Genomic DNA, 19442 nt, shown 5'->3' with positions numbered 1-19442 from the left:
AGATATCTTTTACAAAAAAAGGTTAGAATAAAGATCTCACATTTGTAAAGGCACATATGAAACATTTTAATAACAAGGGCAGTGAGAACATAAACAATACACAACTAGGACCAATAGCTAAAGACTTTATAAAAACAGAGAGGAAACAGTGCAAAAATACTGTCAAAAGTCAGTTTCATACACCTCTTAATTGTGTATAAAACTGGCAAGCATAAGCTTATTTACTGATATAAAAAAGCACATAGAAGAGCATGCATAATTTTATTTAAGGCTTTTAATATTATTAAATTGAGAGGGAGTCTACACCAAAGTAAAGTTGACATGTGAATATTAATCACTCCCCAACTTGGGGAACGTCCTATAAATGTCTCACTCCCTCTCTCCCCTTACAATTAGTTGGCAGTGAAGAGACTGGACCTCCATCTTGCAAGGTAGCAAGTGCCCACCACGGGGAGAAGAATGTGTTATCAGGATCCCAAGCCCCTATCTGGAATGCATTTCTCACAGCAACAATACGATAGGTGGTTAAATGTCCAGGTCAGCCCATGCCAGCCCGATCTGGCTGACACCGCCCTGCTATTCAGCCATGTTGGACAGCAGAAGGCTTCTGTGGGCTGACCTAAAACCCTTAAGAACAAACTGGTTTCTACATTAGCGACTTGTCTGTAGGTTCGAAATGAGACCTATTAAATGTCAGTTGGTTTGAATGATAAAACAATTCACAACATTTTATAAAACACAGACCAAGGAAAGCATCAAAATACTGAATTAAGTCTCACAACAATAGTCCAGTGAAACGAAATAGATCAGCATGTTACTTGATGTAACACAAATTACTTAAGGTTATCTAATAGTCATCTGCATATGTAAACCTCTTTTCCCCATTTACACGTCCTCAAGCAAGTTAGCTGACTATTGAAGGAACAAAGGACATACACAGGAAAGCATCTCTGATGAAGAGTAACCTTACTTTTGAAAGGATAAGGGTAACAGATTTTTAAGATTTCAAACTGGCAAGAAAGTTCAGTCAAAGGAAGTTGCAATCACATTTTGCGGTATTCCAAGTTGGGGGGAAAATGGCTCTGAATGACAGCTCTCAGTTCTAAGCTGAAGGTGTTTATTAGCTAACACTACATACAGTTCAGGGAGGTGGGAGGCCCCTGAGAAATGCTGAGAACGCCAAGCACCTCTGCTCTGAGAGCCAGCTGAACTCAATGCAGAGCAGGGTTCCTGAGATGTTAGCAAACTAGTTCCACCCTAAGGCCCAAAAAGACCCCAATCTAATGTTTTTAGCTTTTTCCCAAAACCTCTGTCACGTGAGGCAGCCTCTGTGTTTCCCTGAAGGAGGAGGTGGAGGTGAGGAAGAAAAAAATAGGACACATTGCAGACTGGATGAAGAGCGTGTCCTGCCCTTCCCTAGACAGTGGAGAACGGATCACAAGGCAACGTAGAAATGTCCCTGTGGAGCCCAGAGCTTCACCCATTTCACCAGACTGGCCAGGCTGCGTAGAGGTGACGGTGAAGGGAACAGAGTCAGCAGGAGAAGGCTAGAAACAAATTAATCCGACTACATGTGTCACGATGCCAAATGCAGCCGCTGTGGCTCCATGTCAGCTCGCCTCAAAAGAAGCCTGAGGGAGTGGTGCAACCTTTGTCCTAAACAGGACTGACCATCGATCCAGCTTATCTTCCACTCCTTCTAGTACTGCCAGTGCCCGTCGCCAAGGGGAGAAAGGGGGTAAAGACAGCTTCCTGGCTGCCGACAGCACCTAGCTATTTTCATTATGGTTATTTCCCTTTGCCAGATTTCATTCCTTGAAACTACATAAATGCCAAATTTTACTTTTTGAAACTACATAGGCTTTTCAGGATTAAAATCAGATTTCCGAATTACATAATTTGGAGAGATTGAAGAGAGTGATTACCTATGACTAGATTCAGCTGCTCTGTAGGAGTTGCTAAAAGGGTAGGGAAAGGAAAGAAAAGGTGTGCCGTCGAGAGCTGATCCATAAAGCAAAGGAAAAACAAGGCCGGCGTAGCCCTAAGTGAATGGGGTGCTCTTGGAAGAGGGTGACATCACAAAGTAGTCCCACCTGTGCCCTCAAGTGAGCCAACGAACTGCCGTCACTACTGATATATTGACGTCTTACCTGCTTTTTATGCCCTGATTAGAAACACGATGTGCTGGGAAGGGGACTCCGCTCTGCAGCCCCCCCGGGCCGGAGGAGAGGCGCAATCAACATGCACAGGAGGGGCTTCCCTGGTGGCGCAGTGGTTGAGAGTCCGCCTGCCGATGCAGGGGACGCAGGTTCGTGCCCCGGTCCGGGAAGATCCCACATGCCGCGGAGCGGCTGGGCCCGTGAGCCGTGGCCGCTGAGCCTGTGTGTCCAGAGCTGTGCTCCGCAACGGGAGAGGCCACAACAGTGAGAGGCCCGCATACCGCAAAAAAAAAAAAAAAAAAAAAAAAAGATGCACAGGAGCTGTGATAGCTAACTCCAGAGCCGTGTGGTCGAGCAAATCTTCTGCTAATAAGGTTGCAAGGAAAGGGAGGGCCACCAGCAAGCGAGGGGAAGTGGTCTTTCTGAGCAGCAGACCTAGGCAGGCATCAGAATCGAGAACATTCGTCAAGCTCCACTGCAACAGTGAGGACACGATTTAAAACTACGAGCGAGGGTACGGACTTCCCTGGTGGCGCCGTGGTTGAGAGTCCGCCTGCCAATGCAGGGGACATGGGTTCGAGCCCTGGTCCGGGAAGATCCCACATGCCGTGGAGCAGCTAAGCCCGTGCACCACAACTACTGAAGCCCGTGCGCCTAGAGCCCGTGCTCCGCAGCAAGAGAGGCCACCACGATGAGAAACCTGTGCACGCAACGAACAGTAGCCCCAGCTCGCCGCAACTAGAGAAAGCCCGCACGCAGCAATGAAGACCCAACGCAGCCAAAAATAAAATAATTTAAAAAAAAAAAGCAAAAACTGTGTGAGGGTGAAACAGATCTCCCCACTACAGCGTGGTCTTTCCCAGGATCACCACCTCATCTCCATCCCTCTGGCCTTATAGAAAGGGAAGGAGTAGGAGAGACATCACCGAGTTCAGAAAATTGTTTGTGAATCAGGAACTTTTTGATAGAAACTCCAAGCCTTCCTCTTTCTCTTCCCATTTATAGCTCTTCTCTGGGCAAGCTTATGGCATTTTTTGGAAAGAATGATCTTGATGGCCCAAAGCGTGGCAGAAGGAACAGTGACTTTCTAGATAGATGCGTTCTCATGTTCAAGGCTGCCCATCAGCTTTGGCCCTCCTGTCTTAAAACGAGAAGTTCCTTGAATTTAGTTTTTAAATGAGAGGGCTGATCAAAGTTCCAAACGGTAGGAACTGATGCACATCCTCCTTTTCACTGCACCAAGCAACAATAAATTATGCAGTCCTGTGAAATGGACTGATGCCAGCTATTCAGTGCCAGGCTCATGGACATTTTAGTAGAGAACCTTTTAGTTTGGCCTTGAGGAAGAAGACACAGCTGTTTTAAGCTGGAAAAAAATAAGTAAGGTAGTAAGCTGGATAAAAACACGCATCTGAGTTTCTAACAGAAATGCAAAAGCTGAGAGCAGGCAGGATAAAGGTTGAGTGTCAGGCAAGTAGGCCATCAAGTTCCTCAGGACCCCATGAAGAACAGCAATTTTGGGGGCAACACATATGAGTTGGCAGAATTTGATTGGATATACCTGCCCATTTCTCCCAGGCATGTTGCTGTTACTTTCAATAGATGCACCAGTAAGGTCTTTTGCCCCAAATGTCTTAGAAGCTGAGGCAAAGACAAGAACCATTGTGCTTAACTTGCTCAGAGTTCACGGGAAGTGTCAAACATAATTTAATATGCTAGAGATGTCCACCCTATAGGGCCGAGTAGGATTATTTCAACCCTATAGAGCCAACTAATCTGTCACCCGTAAAGCTCTAGACCAATGGAAAATTTTTGCGGTCTCCATGAAAACCCCAAATTTCTCCATTTGGAATCAGTGCTAGATGAGTTGTTACTTTGCTCACGAAAAGAAATCACTAAGTAAGAGCATGATGAGTGTCTGATAAAATCCATAGGCAATAAAATAAAACACAGTTGCAGAAGTATCTTTGGTAAAACAAGAGGAAACTATTCCCACAAAGAGCCACCTTAAGAGCCCAACAGTAATTACTTGGTGCTTCTGGAAATTTCTTAGTCTGGGATCCTGACAGTTACTCCCGACACGAAGGAGGAATGAAGGGTAGATTAACACTAAGATGGCTCAGACTCAATCCCCAACCCTTGAGTCTAAGCTCCCTGGCACACATCTTAGAAGGTCCCTGCATTTGCCCACCCCCTGACCTCAAGCGATTGACAGGTCTACCCCCGCCCAAAGAAAATCAATAACCATACCCACTTTCTCCATCCCACGCACCACTGGAAGTGGGGAAGAGAGATTCAAAAGCACATTCTGCTTTGTGACTCTGGACACTTCGGGCCCACATGTTGTGTTCCATAACCACTGGGCTGAGGTCAGCTAATACAGACTGTATATCAAGAAAGGATGGCCTGCCTAGGAGAATCCAAAGTGCTCTCTGCAAAGAGTGACTCCAAGCCCCAGGAGATGGCCCACTCTAGTGAGGCAAGGGTTGCCGTAGCAAGGCAGTGAGTTCACAAAAAGCGCTTAAAGCCCAAGGAACCCAGTAAAGCACAACAGGATACGGTTCGGCTTTTCAAACAGGCTTAGCTCAGCTCAAGGATGAAGACGTCAAACTCAGCCCCTCTGGTTCAGGCACCACGGTAAACAAGGATGAACACTGGGTCAATATATCCAAATGGGAGTGGATGAAAGAAACAAAACATTTCAACTGGAAAAACTTCAAAACCAGAGGCCTGAAAGTGTTGGATGGCTTTGTTGTAAGATGGTATCTTTTTTTTTTTTTTCCCCTCCATTTTTAATTTTCTCCCTTCAAGTCGAAACTGTAGCAACAGACCCCGATAGCTCCAGCTTCAGACTTGATACATCGTCAGGAACTCACTCCAAAAGCTCTAACTAGATAACTAATTTAATACACTTTGCTTCAAGGTTTATTCCTTGGCTTGCTTCCCAGATATAAAGCATCTCTGGGCAATTATTATGCAGATGCCACTGAAAGGACTTCAAATGGCTGCTGCTAATTTAACAGGAGATAGGTTGGCATTTACTGGAGACATGAAAAGGAAGGCAAAATGGGCTCAAGGGCGAAAAGCATTTGTTTTTAAAAACAAAATATGGGGAATCACTTTTAAATGTTTTCCTTTGAGTTTCAATACAACCTCTGGCTAGGAAATTGGATACTGAACCTACTTCTTTGCATTTTGTGCGTTCATGAATATTCCCAGAGCACCAAGTGGCAACAGTGGATGAGTTGAAAGGAGGGCCGTGAGTGATGAGCTCAGAGACAGCAGATCTACACGCTGCCCACATGAGACATTTTAACACCCACACTGGGGCCTGAGAGACAAAGAGAAATACCGATGTGGTTCCTCAAACAATAAACCAGCAACGGCAGACCAACTGTTAAAACATCCCTAACAGCAGAATATCCCAAGGATGGGAAGTCCCTAAGGAAATGGAAACAATACCTCTTTGCTTGCCGATGACCCAGTTTCTGAGCGTCTCCTAGTGAGGGTTACGAGCTGTGATCCACTGAAAATACACGTCATACTAGTGGTTTTCTTTTTCAGATCACGCAGCAAAATTCCAGAATCTATGGCGCTCAGCTGAAGTTCTACTCCTTGACTGATTCTTTAGACCTTGGAAGAGAAGGTAGGAGGCCCTCCATCGCCAGATACTGAGTCCAAATACAGAGAACCACCACTCTAACACCTGGCCAGATGTGAAACCAAGTTGATTCATACCCCAAAGTAGTTCATCAGGAATCTGCTTCCGCACCCGCCTGTTGTGGTGACCGGAAGCCACAAAGGCACACTCTTTCTGGTCGACTGGATGCCATTCTTTCTTTATATTTGCACCTCAGGAGGAAAAAAAAAAGGGAGCAGTGGAAGAAGGCATCATGGAACACCCGCAAAAGTCAATTTTAAGAACAAAGCCACAATTAAAAGTTGCATCAAGAAAAACTAGACAGTAGAGGGGAAAATTCCCCAGAAGTCAGCAGGAGGGAAACTGTGCAGAACATGATTTATTATGTACTAACCTACAAAATTCAGAAGGACAGTGGCCAATGAAGGCCCAGAAGGAGACGAACTAAGGACTGAGCTTCAAACTGAGGGCAGGGTTAATACCACAACTGACCAGAGTGGGCTGTATGGAGAAAAGGAAAGCAGCACAAATCTCACCGTCTTTCAGCAGGTGGGCCAAGCTTTGGACTGCAAGGTCCTGGGTGGGCTTAGTTCTGCTCCTGCAGGCCAAAGGCTGGAGATGCTTAGCAGCACAGCGGGGATAACACTTGGGGTGGCTCCTGGCAGGGCCCCTGCCCCCTGAGTGCCAAAGAGCCCCCATACATCAGCTTTCCCAACCGCTTCCTTTATAACCTTTCCATGGCACCCAGCACCTTGACCTTCAGATCCCCGTCAGCACAGGCTTCATATTTAAATAAGAAACAATATCAAGGGCCTGCATGTCTCCTCTCTCTTCCACACTGGTCTGTTATCTTCTCTCAATCAGGCAAGAAGCCTAGCCGCACAGACGGCCTGGCCCAGGGCCTCGGAGGCCACCAGATTAGGGTCCACTGAGCCAACAGGGAAAAGCAGCAAATATCAAGGGTGCAGTCTCCAGCAGGGGAACAGGCTCCAGAGCCCAGAATAAGGAGTGGTTGAGAAAGATACAACACAGAGTCCTCGTTCTTCCCGGGCAATGGCAATCACTGCATTGGAAAGGGAGCATTTCCTCTAGCTGGTCCTGTCTTTAACTCAAGCCTGGGAGGAAAAAAGAGACTACTGAGGGAGAGGGCAAAAAGGGGAAAGGGAAGGAACTGCCCATCAAGCCGCAGGAGCCCTCAAATATAAGAAAAGAGTGTTGTTCTTCTCCTTCAGGAAAGGGCCTTAGCCCTTATCTTTTATATTTTAGGATGAACTCATTTTCTTGCCATCTTTGATTTGGACGTGAGCAATGAGGCTGACAAATTTCAGGGCTGGTTACAAATCTGGCTGCAACTTCACTAGAGATGTGTTCCCTTATGCCTCTGTCCCCCAAATAATCCACCAGGCAACCCTCCCTACTGACCTATTACAATGCAGATCAGTCAAAATGTGGTTCAGAGGAAAAGTACTATATTATTGTGAAAACTGCATTACGATGATTCACAAAAGTTATTCCAAAGGGGGAAAAAATAAATTATCTCCTATAAAATAATACACGATGTTTGTGAACGATCCGGGCGCTCCTGTCTTCAGGGAGCCCGTGACCTGCCTGCTCCGGCCATCCGCGCCCTGCCGGGGGAGCAGATGTTGTCTGGAGGTGCGTCCCCATCTGGAAGGTGGGGCTGGCCGCCTCTTCCAGGAGCTGAAGCCGGGGGTCAAATGAGTCTGGAGTTCTGGAGGAACTGGATGAGGACCTGGTAGACAAACTTGTACTGAGCGATGGTCTGGATCATAAACATCCTCTGCTCCCTGAGGAGCCTCAGCATCATGGGCACTTCCACCTTCTGCAAGAAAAGAGAAGAAGATCCTGAGATGGGGCGGGGCGGGGCGGGGGGGGGGGCTTCCCTTGGTTCCTTCCTCATTCCCTCATCCAGGAAGCATTCACTTGCTGCCCCTGTGCAGGTAGAGGAGAAAGCCAAAGACAGCCCCCTCTAGGTTATCCCAGTCAAAGACCCTAACAGTAACTGGAGAAGCTGGTCGTCGTGTACCGCTGGTGTGGTATTTTAACTGCAGACCAGTCCACTAGAGAAAACACAGAGGCTGGAGTTAACCCCGATTTGGTACTCTTAACCCTACCATGACCCAATGGTAGGATTTAAGCCCTTTCTGGGTCTTCGCTTCTTCATCTGTAAAATAAGGATAATGATGCTTTCCTCCAATGGCAGTGTGGCCTTGGCCAAGTTAGTGACATTTCCTCGGCAGTAACACAGGGTGATAAACAGTACCCTCCTCAGAGGATCAGATGAAGAAATACATGTAAAGCATTTAACACAGTGTCTGGCACATAGTAGGCTCTTAATAAAGACTACTCACTGTCTCATTAATATTAATGAAATAAGAACACTCATGCTCATCCTGCTACCCCACAGGATCGCAGGCATAACCAAGTGAGATAATTTACATGTAAACCTTTAAAACATCAAAGCACAATCTCTGGGCACCAGTCACGCATGTTTGGAGTGAAAGTCTTTAACTAACGATATCTTGAGTATTAAATGAGATTGCCAATGTGTAAATTCTTTGAAGATCTCCAATGGAAAGGAATTAATACGGCGGATCATTGGTGCCACGGTGTCCCCTCACTTGTGTCACTTCCATCCCCCTGGACCAGCCAAGGCAGAAGCACCATGGAGTCAATGTACCATCATGGCCTTGGTATACTTCCCCCTGCTCTGGGAGCCCTTAACCCAGGCAAACGACCACACCCACGAACTCAGCGCGGACTGAGCAAGCATCAGAAATAAAATAATAAGAACTCAGCTGTATGTCTTTTCTTACTTTACTTTCAAGTCATTTCAGCTATTTCCAAACTGTGTGTAGCTACAATACCATACATGCCATCCTGTTTAGTCACGCTTCTCCAAAACTAGCTAAGTAATGCACACCACAGATTTAAAAGGAACAAGTCCCTGGTAATACGCAAAGAGAAAAAGGCATGTGAATCCTTAAACTATTAGTCAAAATACAGAGCCTAGACCATAAGCTTCTGATGGTAACTAGTGGGTCTGTGCCTAAACTCTACTCCAGAGTGACTGACATCATGATACACAACACAGAGCACCTAATAATGAACTTAACATAATGCATGATAAGCATTACTCTGTGTTGGGCACTGAATATAAGGATAGAATAAGGCTGCTCCTACCTCATACCCATCAAAGGCTTTGACAAGAGAGGCAGGGTCACACAGAAGCTAAGAGGTCATCTCCCTGTGCCTCAGTTTCTCTTTGTTAGATGAGGGTACTAACAGAACCTCTCTCGTAGGGTCACTGTGAAGGCTACGAGCTGTAAGGCTCTTGAAATAGTGTTGGCACATGGTAAACACTACATACACGTTAGCTGTGGTTATTATAGTATTTTCATTCTCCTCATCATCACAACCACCACCACCTCCCCCGCCACCATCTCCTTTACCTCGACCATCTCCTCCACTTCCATCTCTGCCATCACCACTATCATTCATGGTCATTACCATCTCCATAGCCTGTAAGACTCAGCCCCTCAGGCTGACTCAAGGACAGTATACTAGGTGATATAGGGCAGTTTGGAGACAAGACAAAGTTCCCCCTGGTCCTCAATGAAAGAATCCTTCAGCTTGCCTTGAAGATGCACTTCCACAGGCTCTGCTGCCCACCGTCCCTAACCCAAGGAATCCGGAGGCAGCTGGCGCTTGCTCCATCTTGCTTAGAAGACGTCCCTCCCACCCCCCTACTCTACGAAGGAGGGATAACCAATTCAGAAAAGCAGCAAGATCAAGACATCTTGCTCTTTGGCTAGTGAGAACCTGACCTTTTGTAATTTAACTAATCTGGGACAGGTGGTCAAGAGAGAGTATCACAAACCATGAAACTGGTGCGTTTTGAAAACAAATGTATGGGCATTAAAATGTCATAGCTAACATTCAGTGACCAAAAGCAACAGGGCACAAAGAAGCTTCTCAGGGCAGCCCAGGAGAATCCCCTCGCAGCGGCCCGACTTCACGGTTAAGCATCTTTGCTCCAGGAAAAAGAAAAGGCATTTCACTGACAAAATTAAAACTCTATGGATTATAGACTAAAACATAAAGTATCCTAAATCCAGAAGCCATGGAAAGAAGATGGGAAAGTTTAGACAGGAGAAAAATGGGACAACCAATTTTATATTGATTTAGCAAAATCTTTTGTTTAAAAAACAAAGAAACATGGTCGCACTCCTCTTCTAAAATAAGGGTTTGACTTTTACTAGCCAGGTCTGAAGCAGAACAAGTAGAGACCTCTTTTCTTCCTAGCCGGCTACCAATAGCAATTATGGGAAATGGGACAGATAAGGCTGGCTACATGTGCTAGGGGAAGGGAAGTGAAAACTATGAGTCATCTTGCTATCTTTGAATATCAATGGGAACAGAAGTCCTTTTTGGACTGACCACATTCCAGTTAATGTTCTGGCATGCAACTGGGCACTGAGGAAATCTGCTATGTCTGGATACACCATAGAGAATTTACTCACCCTGAGCCCTCACCAAGTCCCCTCAAGGCCCTGGTGGCTGAACCCCTTACTCTGTACCACGCTGGCTCTGACATCTGTTATGTTCCACTGGGCCAGTGACATCTGGTGATCGATGAGCCTTCATGTCATCATGTTACTGAGGCTCAGCCTTTGATGGGTCTCCAAAGAGCTCTCAGAACACAGCGATCCTTCATGTCAGACCAGACTGACAAAACAGCTTCTCAAGTTGAAAAGGAGGAAGGGGGAACAGAGGAAGAGCACATGGGGAATGCAGAAAAGAAGGGGAATCTGGCGAAGAAAGTGACATGAGGAAAAGATCTCTAAGTGGGGAGGGGTTGATGCAGCCCTTCTTCCTCCCCAGGAGCCCACTGGTGCTGCCAGCGGAGCTCGGATATGCTTGAGCCACACGTACCCAGAATCCACTGCATCTTAGTCTGTCTTCCCAGCAGTGAGCGGATCTGGGACTCAGTGGCGAGCTATTCACTCTACTAGAAACTCCTAGAGACTTCTAGTAGTGACAGAGAAGCAGACAATCAGGAAATCTCATGCGAGACAAAACGATAAAAACTCACAGAAGATGACGAGATTTCTGTTATGTAGACTCAAGTGATTCCATGATGGGCATTTTGTTCCCCAATAGAATGTTTGTTTGTTTGAACAATAGGCCACATGTGATATAACTCCTCTTCTGCTTTTTAGCAGCACAAGCATTCATATGTACAGACTGAAAGTTTCCAAAATTAACCTTTCATAGGCAGGGAACTTAAAAATCCTTTGAACATATTTAAACTTGGCATTTATCGTTTTCCGAGAAGTTTGAATATAACAAACTCCATGGGGCAATATTTAATCTGATCTTCAAACCATTGAGTAAATACATATATTGTTATATAAATTCCTTCACAGAACATGCATTATAACATCTCCTGATTTTAAAACTATCACACCACTTCAAAAGTTTCCTTTGATTCTCCAAGCTGTACAACTTGTAAATTGAACAAGAATCAAATGACACTTGGCATTTGGAGGCAGAGTGAAGACAGGAAATAACTCAGGGCCAGGAGGTGAGAGACCTCACTTCAAACCTTGGCACCACTGCTTAAGGGCCACCTGGCACTGGACAAGCCACTAGATTGTTTCTGGACCTCAGCATCCTCATCTGTAAAACAGGAACGGGACGTGTGCTGCTAGCGGTGATTAAAGAACCTAAGAAAAAAAAAGTGAAAGCCATCTAAAACCCCTAAAGCCCCCTGTGAGAATAGAAGGCAGAAGAATTGTTCTTTCGCCTTTGATTGCCATTTGTCTCATCTCTACAAAATCAAAAGCCCCTCGGTGTAACTCCCTGACCTACAGCAAGAAGGGAATGCCACACACCGTGTGGGCACAAATTCAGCCGCAGCCCGCGCTATGGGAGAAAAGCTGGGCCTCCAGCCTCAGCAGAGGCAGGCCACGTCTGTGCCCTCGGATTATCTGCCCGGCTCTGCTACACATCACTGCCAGTCTAGACAAGAGCAAAGAGTCCCCTCAATAAGACTCCGCACTAAAGAATGAAAAACGTGTTTAAAGTACACACATTTTCACGTAGGAGTTAAGCCAGAACACATCCCAGAAATGCAAGACGCATCTATACTATATGCGACCCCATAACCCACTGTGGAAAATTACCCACAATAAAACCAGACCTTCTACGAAACACTGCAGACTTCTGAGAGTTGATGCCAGCGAAGATCAGATTTTCTAAATGTTGCCTCTCTCACAGTTTCAACTCTTTTTCTATATTATCGGGGTCTCTACACAGAGCAGTGAAAGGCGAAAGATCAGGAAGGTTGTAAATGTCAGAGTCCAACTAGGAATCATGGGTCTGGAATACTCTTGTCAGGACAGAGGACATTAAACAGTGGAAATAGAAGGGCACAGGTGAAGGTTTGGCCATGGTGTAGATTGGTCCCCAAGGTGGAGGATTCAGAAGCCCAGAATGACTTACTTCATTATGCTCCAGGCAGTAGATCATCAGCTCAGAAAGGATGACCACGCCAGTCCTTCCCACCCCAGCACTGCAGTGGACCACTATCGGGGGGTGCTGGTTCTTGGTGCTTTCCAACATGCTGTTGGTATGGCGACGGACCGACTGGATCTCCTCCAAGTAGGCTGCAAGACAACATGCAAATCTTGTCACTGATGTCCTGCATCACTTTGCATACAAGTGAGGGGAAAAAAAACTGACTGTGAATTTTTTTTTTAAGTGACAATAATTTACACTACTTACAAGACACTAATTATTTGGCTGGTACCCACTCTACAGTCCTGGATCCAGAAAGGACCAGCTGGGAGTCAATTAGTCCACGGGAGAATTTGTTCTTCAAATTAAATAGTTCTTTTTAAAAAATTAAATTCTGTCTTCCCCTCTGCAAATCCCAAAGTCCCCCAAGCAGATGATTCTCGACATTACTTACAGCAATTCCTACTATTAACAGACTGGGATCAGACACCAGCTAGGTCCCCTTGAAATGCCCGCCTGTCAGAGCCAATTTCTGGTGGGAAGAGCGTCCATCTGTCCTCTCTTCCTTCCCCTCACTGAATGAGGGAATGTCAGCTGAGGCTTGACTCCATTTTTAGATTATAAAATAGACTTTGGGGAGCCTGGTTTTCAGCTTGGATCCCATGTGGTTATGTGAGTAGCTCAAGATAACCCCCCTTTCCTGGAGGCAACATGTGGGTAGGGTGTGTGCCACATGCCCCGTCAACATCTGCTTAGCCCCACAGGGCTGTGCAGGAGACTGTTCACTACTCCAACTGGGCACAAACTGAAAATTGCTCAACCCAAGCCTTAAGGACTATTTTTTTTAATGGTCATGAAAAAAAGGAAAAGTGTATAAATGTAATCCCCAAACAATCCAAGAACCGGAAAAAGTCAATTAGTAACTGAGATTTTATAGTAGCTAGTTCAGGGGAGAAGCAGATTTGAAGGTTCCTGATACTCAGAAAATCTCATCCCAGTGCAGCAGTGTAAAACCAAATGAGGAGAAAAACTCAAACTGCTGAAGAGAAAACAGCATTCAAACCATTCTCATAATATTTTATAATTAATTAATTTATTTATTTATGTTTGGCTGTGTTGGGTCTTCGTTGCTGTGCGCGGGCTTTCTCTAGTTGCCGCGAGAGGGGGCTACTCTTTGTTGTGGTGCGCAGGCTTCTCACCGCGGTGGCTTCTCTTCCTTGCGGTGCACGGGCTCTAGGCGTGCGGGCTCAGTAGTTGTGGCTCACGGGCTTAGTTGCTCTGAGGCATGTGGGATCTTCCCCGACCAGGGCTCGAATCAAGGTCCCCTGCATTGGCAGGTGGATTCTTAACCACTGCGCCACCAGGGAAGTCCCCATTCTCATAATTTAAAAGCACCTGTTTACACGCAATGACTAGGAACTCCAATTTCTTTTATAACCTTATTTAATTAGTAATCTGAAATAGTTTACCCAAATAAACGTTTACTACCATCACCATCACCACCACTAATAATGTAAAATGAGATAGAACAAAACAAAAGAGGGAAGGCAATCTGAGGTGACTAGATAAGATAGTTGCTATTGGTACCAACATGAGCTAAATACTGAGCATGGAATTCCTTTCACAATTTTTTTTTCCAAAGGGGAAAAGACACTAGGCAATAACATTTTCTGACGGCAGGCAATGTTCACATACAAGAGACTAGGTTTTTCTTGTGCTAAATTTAAGGAGAGAAGTAAAAGGAATATTGATCAATAAAGCTGATGCCACCGTCAAGGGGAATTTCATGAAACACAGAGAAATTAGATTTAAGCAGATTCTTTCTCCTGCAATCATATTAATAAAGTTCCTTAAGGTGTAACTCAGTGAAGCCCTCTGGAAGACAGTTTGACCCAGTTCCTCTGCATCCAAGTAATCTCATTTAAACACAAACAAAAATCTCCTAAAATTCTTAAAAACCTAAAGAACCAACATTTCTAAGACCCTGCTCAGCACACTTGTCCTGAGTTTCTTAGAAAGGTAAATTAATAAACACTGTTTAAAAATATTCTCTATATTTTTCAGTAATTTAGACGGGCTGTCCTTAAATTGGTTCTGATTTAAAAGATTTGATTGTAATTTTAACCATCTCATAAAACCTTTTATCAGATCTGTTAGCCAGTCATCAAACGGATCTACCTTTATTGTTTCCATTTTCTGAGTCTTGCTTCTAATAAAGCAATTAGCAAAACAGTACCAGAAAGGAAGAAAAAGAACACTGTTATGAGGAAAGAAAGCTCTGCAGAGGTCACTGTGCTCATTAATATTTTGAGCTGCAGGTAACTGTGACCTCAGGCCAGCCACCAACCTGCTCTAGGTATCATTCTAGATCCTTTGATTCCAATCATCTTTCTTACTCTCAGTGTCCGACTCCTTAAGAACCATCATCACTTGAATGAAAAATGAAATAGCTGCATTGATAAATAAGTGTGCATCAGAATCTTTCTGTTGGAACTTGTGAAATGGTACTTCAGGTACTTGAAAACCTATTCTCTCTTCTCTCCCCCACCCCTCCTACTCTAAATGAATATCAAAATAAAAATCAAGGTTTTGACATTCTCCAACCTCCCTTTGTTGTGGCCATAGGTCTTCTGCCAGCTGGTGAGTCAACAACATAGCAGGTGTAGTAAATCTGCAAGGCACCCTCAGGCCTCCTTCCTAGCTGGGTGAGGAAAGAGTAGGGTTTCCCGCAAGTGCAGGATGTTTAGGCAAGTCTGTAGAAGGGAAGGAGGCTGCTGCAGCCATCACCAAAAGCACCAGATCTCACCTCCGGACAGTGATCACCGGCCTGTCTTCGTCATGAGACCGCAAGAGCCTTTAAAACAAAGACTGCTTCATTTCTGCGTTCTAAGAGCCCAATTCAGTGCCTGGCACTGGTGGACACACACCCAGTTTTTGGCCTTACAAATAAAGTACTGCATACAATCTGGATGAATTAGTTTCTAAGATAACCATAGCTTGAAAACTACACATAAATTAATGAATCCAAAAATGATAGTTTCAAATACTACAAGTTGATTTCAATAATTCTTAGTATGTTTAATCGTAGGTATGAGAAACTACTAATTGGGATTGACTGCTGTAGGAAATACAGGGCTTCCGAGATACAAATTTTCATGAGAAACTTTTGAAGTTGTTTTTTTCTATATTTTATTGCTTTGTGTTTCTTTTTTTTTGGTTGTGGTAAAATATACATAGCATGAAATTTACCATTTTAATCACTGTAGTGTGCATTGCATTAAGTGTACAGTGGCATTAAGTATATTCACAGTGTTGTGCAAGCATTACCACTATCCACTTCTAGAAATTTTTCATTGTCCCAAACAGAAACTTTCTGTCCATCAAACAGGAGCTTCCTATTCCCCTTCCCCCTTGCCCCTGGTAACCTCTATTATACTTTCTATCTCTATGAAGTTGCCTATTTTGGATAACTCATGTAAGTGGAATCACACAACATTTGTCTTTTTGTGTCTGGTTTATTTTATTTAGCATAATGTTTTCAAGGTTCAGACACGGGACGTGTACCAGAATACTAAAGGTCTAAATCAAGGTAGAACCAATTAGTTTACCACATTAGCTCATCTGCATAAATGGTAAAGAGAATATGATAAATGCCATGTATTAGTCTTCTCTGTTCTACACATACTACTGAAGTATTATATACTGAATGTTGTTAATACTTTTGCCACTTAAGAGAAAGTAGACTTTCTTTCCATTTCACCTCCAACTGATAAGACCATTATTACTGTTGGTAAAACCCCGACAGGGAAGAAGAGACTTACACAAAAATCCTTGAACATCCTCTGGGCAGCCGTGATCTGGCCAATCAGTATATTGCAAATGCCACACTGTCCTTTCCTGCCCGGACAAAAGGTGCTTGACCTTCAAGCCTGTGGTTGCATAGCAACCGGAATCTGTTCGGAACTTTGTGGTGACCTTGAACTTGCCATAGGTGGCTGAGCTGTGCTTGGAACCCAGTTTGGGCCAATATCGGTGGCTCTTGGTTCGTCCGCCTTCCTGAATCAGACACAGAAGCAAAATTGGACATGAGTCAGGGGAAGCTCTTATCCTCTTAATCTTAAAATCTAAGGACAGCGGAAAACTTGAATGGCTTCTAAGTCACTGACTCAGTAGCATCATTCAGTGTCTATCCCAGAGTAGATACCCATATATTTTAGCTAACACCAATAATAAGATTTACCACACAGTTATATCAATGGTAAAATTTGAAGGTTCACAACTGGGCTGCAGTTGAATGTTAGAGAGAAGGGCCAGGGTGAAGACCAGAGGCGGGAACAAGCTAGGTGTGTTCAAGAAACAGAAAGGTCTTCAGTGTGGACGGCAGAGAGGAGGTTAGGCCTCCTGGTCCACGGTAGGGCGTTTGGATTTCACCCCACGGTCAGTGGGAAGCCATCCAAAGGTGATGAAGTGACCTTAAGCAGAAGAGCGACAGATCCCAGTAATCGTTCTAGGTCACGCTTCTCACGTCGGATGCTCGGCCCTGGGCTCTCTCTGTTACACCCCACCGGCCACTGACACTGTCTTTACCATCTAGTGTCAATCTCACGTTTTTTTCAGCCTGACCCATCTGTTTTAGTTCCATTGACAACTGAAGCAGAGGAAAACTGGCGTTACCCCTCTTCTCTCTCCCTTAATTTTATAATCTTTTCTGGGGGTATGCATTCTCAACCATTTACAAAATGGGGTCTATTTTAAAGTTTTGCACAGTTTTGATATCATAGGAGTGGGAGCGGGGGTGGAAGAGATGGCAGCTTAGAAGGGGACCCAGCAGAAGCGGGTGGTGCGAGAGGAGAAATGCCCAGCGCACGGAGCTGGGGGAACGAGTGGCAAGTGAAGGCTGGCCTGCTCACAAAGCAATACAGCTTTGGGTGACACAAGTAATCTTGCCCTGGTTCTTTGGGTTGAATTGAGTCTTCTTAAATTTGAAGCACACCTGCCTCTTTTATTTAACCATCCTGTGAAAGGAGGTTTATCTGAGGCCTTTAATTTATATAACTGCTGAGTACCTACATCAATTACAGATTTCAAAAGACTGTAAGTCTCTGGCTGCCTCACAGATCACTGGATTTTGTTCCTAAGACTGGTCCCTTCTTGTCACTCAGGTGTTAGCTCAAATGCAACCTCCTCAGAGGGCCCCGGGCTGCAGTCTAATCTAAGGTAGCCCCCCAGTCACCCTCCATTCCATTACTGGTTTCATTTTTTTTCCATGGCACTTAGCACTATCCGAGCTGACTTTGTTCACGTTTTACTGTAAATCCCACTGGGATGTAAGCTCCCTGGGGACAAGGGTCATGCCTGTTGTGTTTACCCTGGGGTCAGCACAGATGCTAAGTACACTGTTTTAAGTTGAATGAATCCCTCCCAAGGATGTAATTCGATAAAGTTATAAAACTAGAGATTTTCAGGAACATTTACTCTTTGTGGGAAGGTGGGACAGAAGGTCAGCCTAGAGAAGTACAACTGGCCTGAAAGAGACCAAAGTCTTTCAGCACTACCTTCTAATGGGCTGTTCTGGAAAGCATCTGCTCAGAAGAGTTAAGGAAGGGAACATGACTTTTTTTGTTTCCAGTTCTTTCTGTTCCCCGTCCTTTTAAAGTTGTTAGGAAAGGGATATGCAATACCATACATACGGTAAAAAACAAACAAACAAACGAACAGAAAACTCTTGTTCCTTAAATGACTTCAAAACATAAGTTAAAATTTAATGAAAGGAACAAAAGGAAGTGGTTAAAATAAAATTAAAATAAAAACTCGAGACTGTGACAAGAGAAGAAACCCAAAACGTCCTCCCCCAAAGACAGTAAGCTCCAAGCGAACTGCTAGACGGAACGGGGGTATATGCCAGTTTTTGGAACACCACGTAGACTTCTCTAGTTACAAGGGAAAAGCTATGTTTGACTTGGCAAAGGAAGAAAAAGATTTTTTTTTCTCTCCCCAAAGAAAGAGGCCTCTACAGGAACAACAGCTCTGGTCTCTTTTCAGCTGATAAGCAGGAGGGCATGGGAGCCGGCCACGCCCGGGGTTGGGAATATATGCCGATTTACCCAGAGCAGCCCCAAAGTTCTCAAACTCCAGCGGAAAGATCATTGCTTTGCTTGGCACACAGAAGTGAGCTGGCTGAACTGAAGTTTGGTTCTTTTTTGATTGTTTAATTTTAGTTCATGGTGATCCAAGGAAAAGAGTTAAGAGCTGGATAAAAATGGGGCATAACAATAAATTATCTTTGGAAAACAAAACAAACCTACATGCAAGTAAGGAGAGGAAAGAGATGCACGTCAGAGAGAGAAGGATTTGCAGAGAAACGGTGCTGCCGGAAGGAGGATGAGGCAGCAAGGGCGTAGACACAAAGCCCATCTTCTGCCCCCCGCCCCCGCCGGGACAGATGGCTGTACGGCCATTCCCCCTTACCTCCTCTGCGGTGACCATGGCGATCACATTCGCTCCCTGCTCCCACACCATCTGCCAGAAGTCATGGCACGTGTGCGGCAGAGGCCCCTGAGTGGCGATGTAGTGCCATTCTGCCCCACCAACCACCACCTGGAAACCAAGGCAAGCATTAGTGAATAAACCCCAAATCCAGGACAGAGTCACATGCTGACCACGGGTCCTTTTGTAGCCACCTGCAAACCCTGAATAATATTTTTAGGCCAAATGCGTTAGTGCTATCATCAAAAGCCCTGACACCATGGATGGCTAGTGACATCCATGCTCACATGAAAATACTTTTTGCCACTCAAGCTTATTACAATATACCTCATCATTTTTGGTCTACAACCCACAGTAATTATGTACAAACCAGTGCATATTAAAAACATATATATAATATATATATATATATATGCCCACATATACAATATTACATGAATATATGTATATAACCTAACAACTTGTTACAGAAATAATATAGTTATGTTTCCAATGTGCAATGTACTGGTAATTGCCATTCTCTTCTCCTTTTTCTAGTCTATTCCATTAAAAAACAAAAGAAAACAAAACAAAAAAACCCCAAACTGCTCCCGACTACTAAATTGATTTCCTAT

At 44.6% G+C, this 19442-nt stretch overlaps 1 protein-coding gene across 1 annotated transcript in view; it reads right to left on the bottom strand.

The window, feature by feature from the left end:
* PTPN14 (protein tyrosine phosphatase non-receptor type 14) overlaps positions 1 to 19442 on the bottom strand; it is a 107647-nt gene continuing 88205 nt past the window's right edge. The window contains exons 15-18 of the mRNA XM_082680584.1: positions 18811 to 18939; positions 16164 to 16398; positions 12328 to 12491; positions 1 to 7642 (exon numbers count right to left, since the gene is read on the bottom strand). Coding sequence (XP_082536710.1) covers positions 7514 to 7642; positions 12328 to 12491; positions 16164 to 16398; positions 18811 to 18939 — 657 coding nt within the window. The 3' untranslated portion in view covers positions 1 to 7513. The remainder of the gene's footprint in view (positions 7643 to 12327; positions 12492 to 16163; positions 16399 to 18810; positions 18940 to 19442) is intronic.

The sequence above is a fragment of the Grampus griseus genome (genome assembly GCF_964374135.1).
Source record: "Grampus griseus genome assembly, chromosome: 1".
NCBI lineage: Eukaryota > Metazoa > Chordata > Mammalia > Artiodactyla > Delphinidae > Grampus > Grampus griseus.
This window is presented reverse-complemented; position numbering and strand designations above follow the sequence as displayed.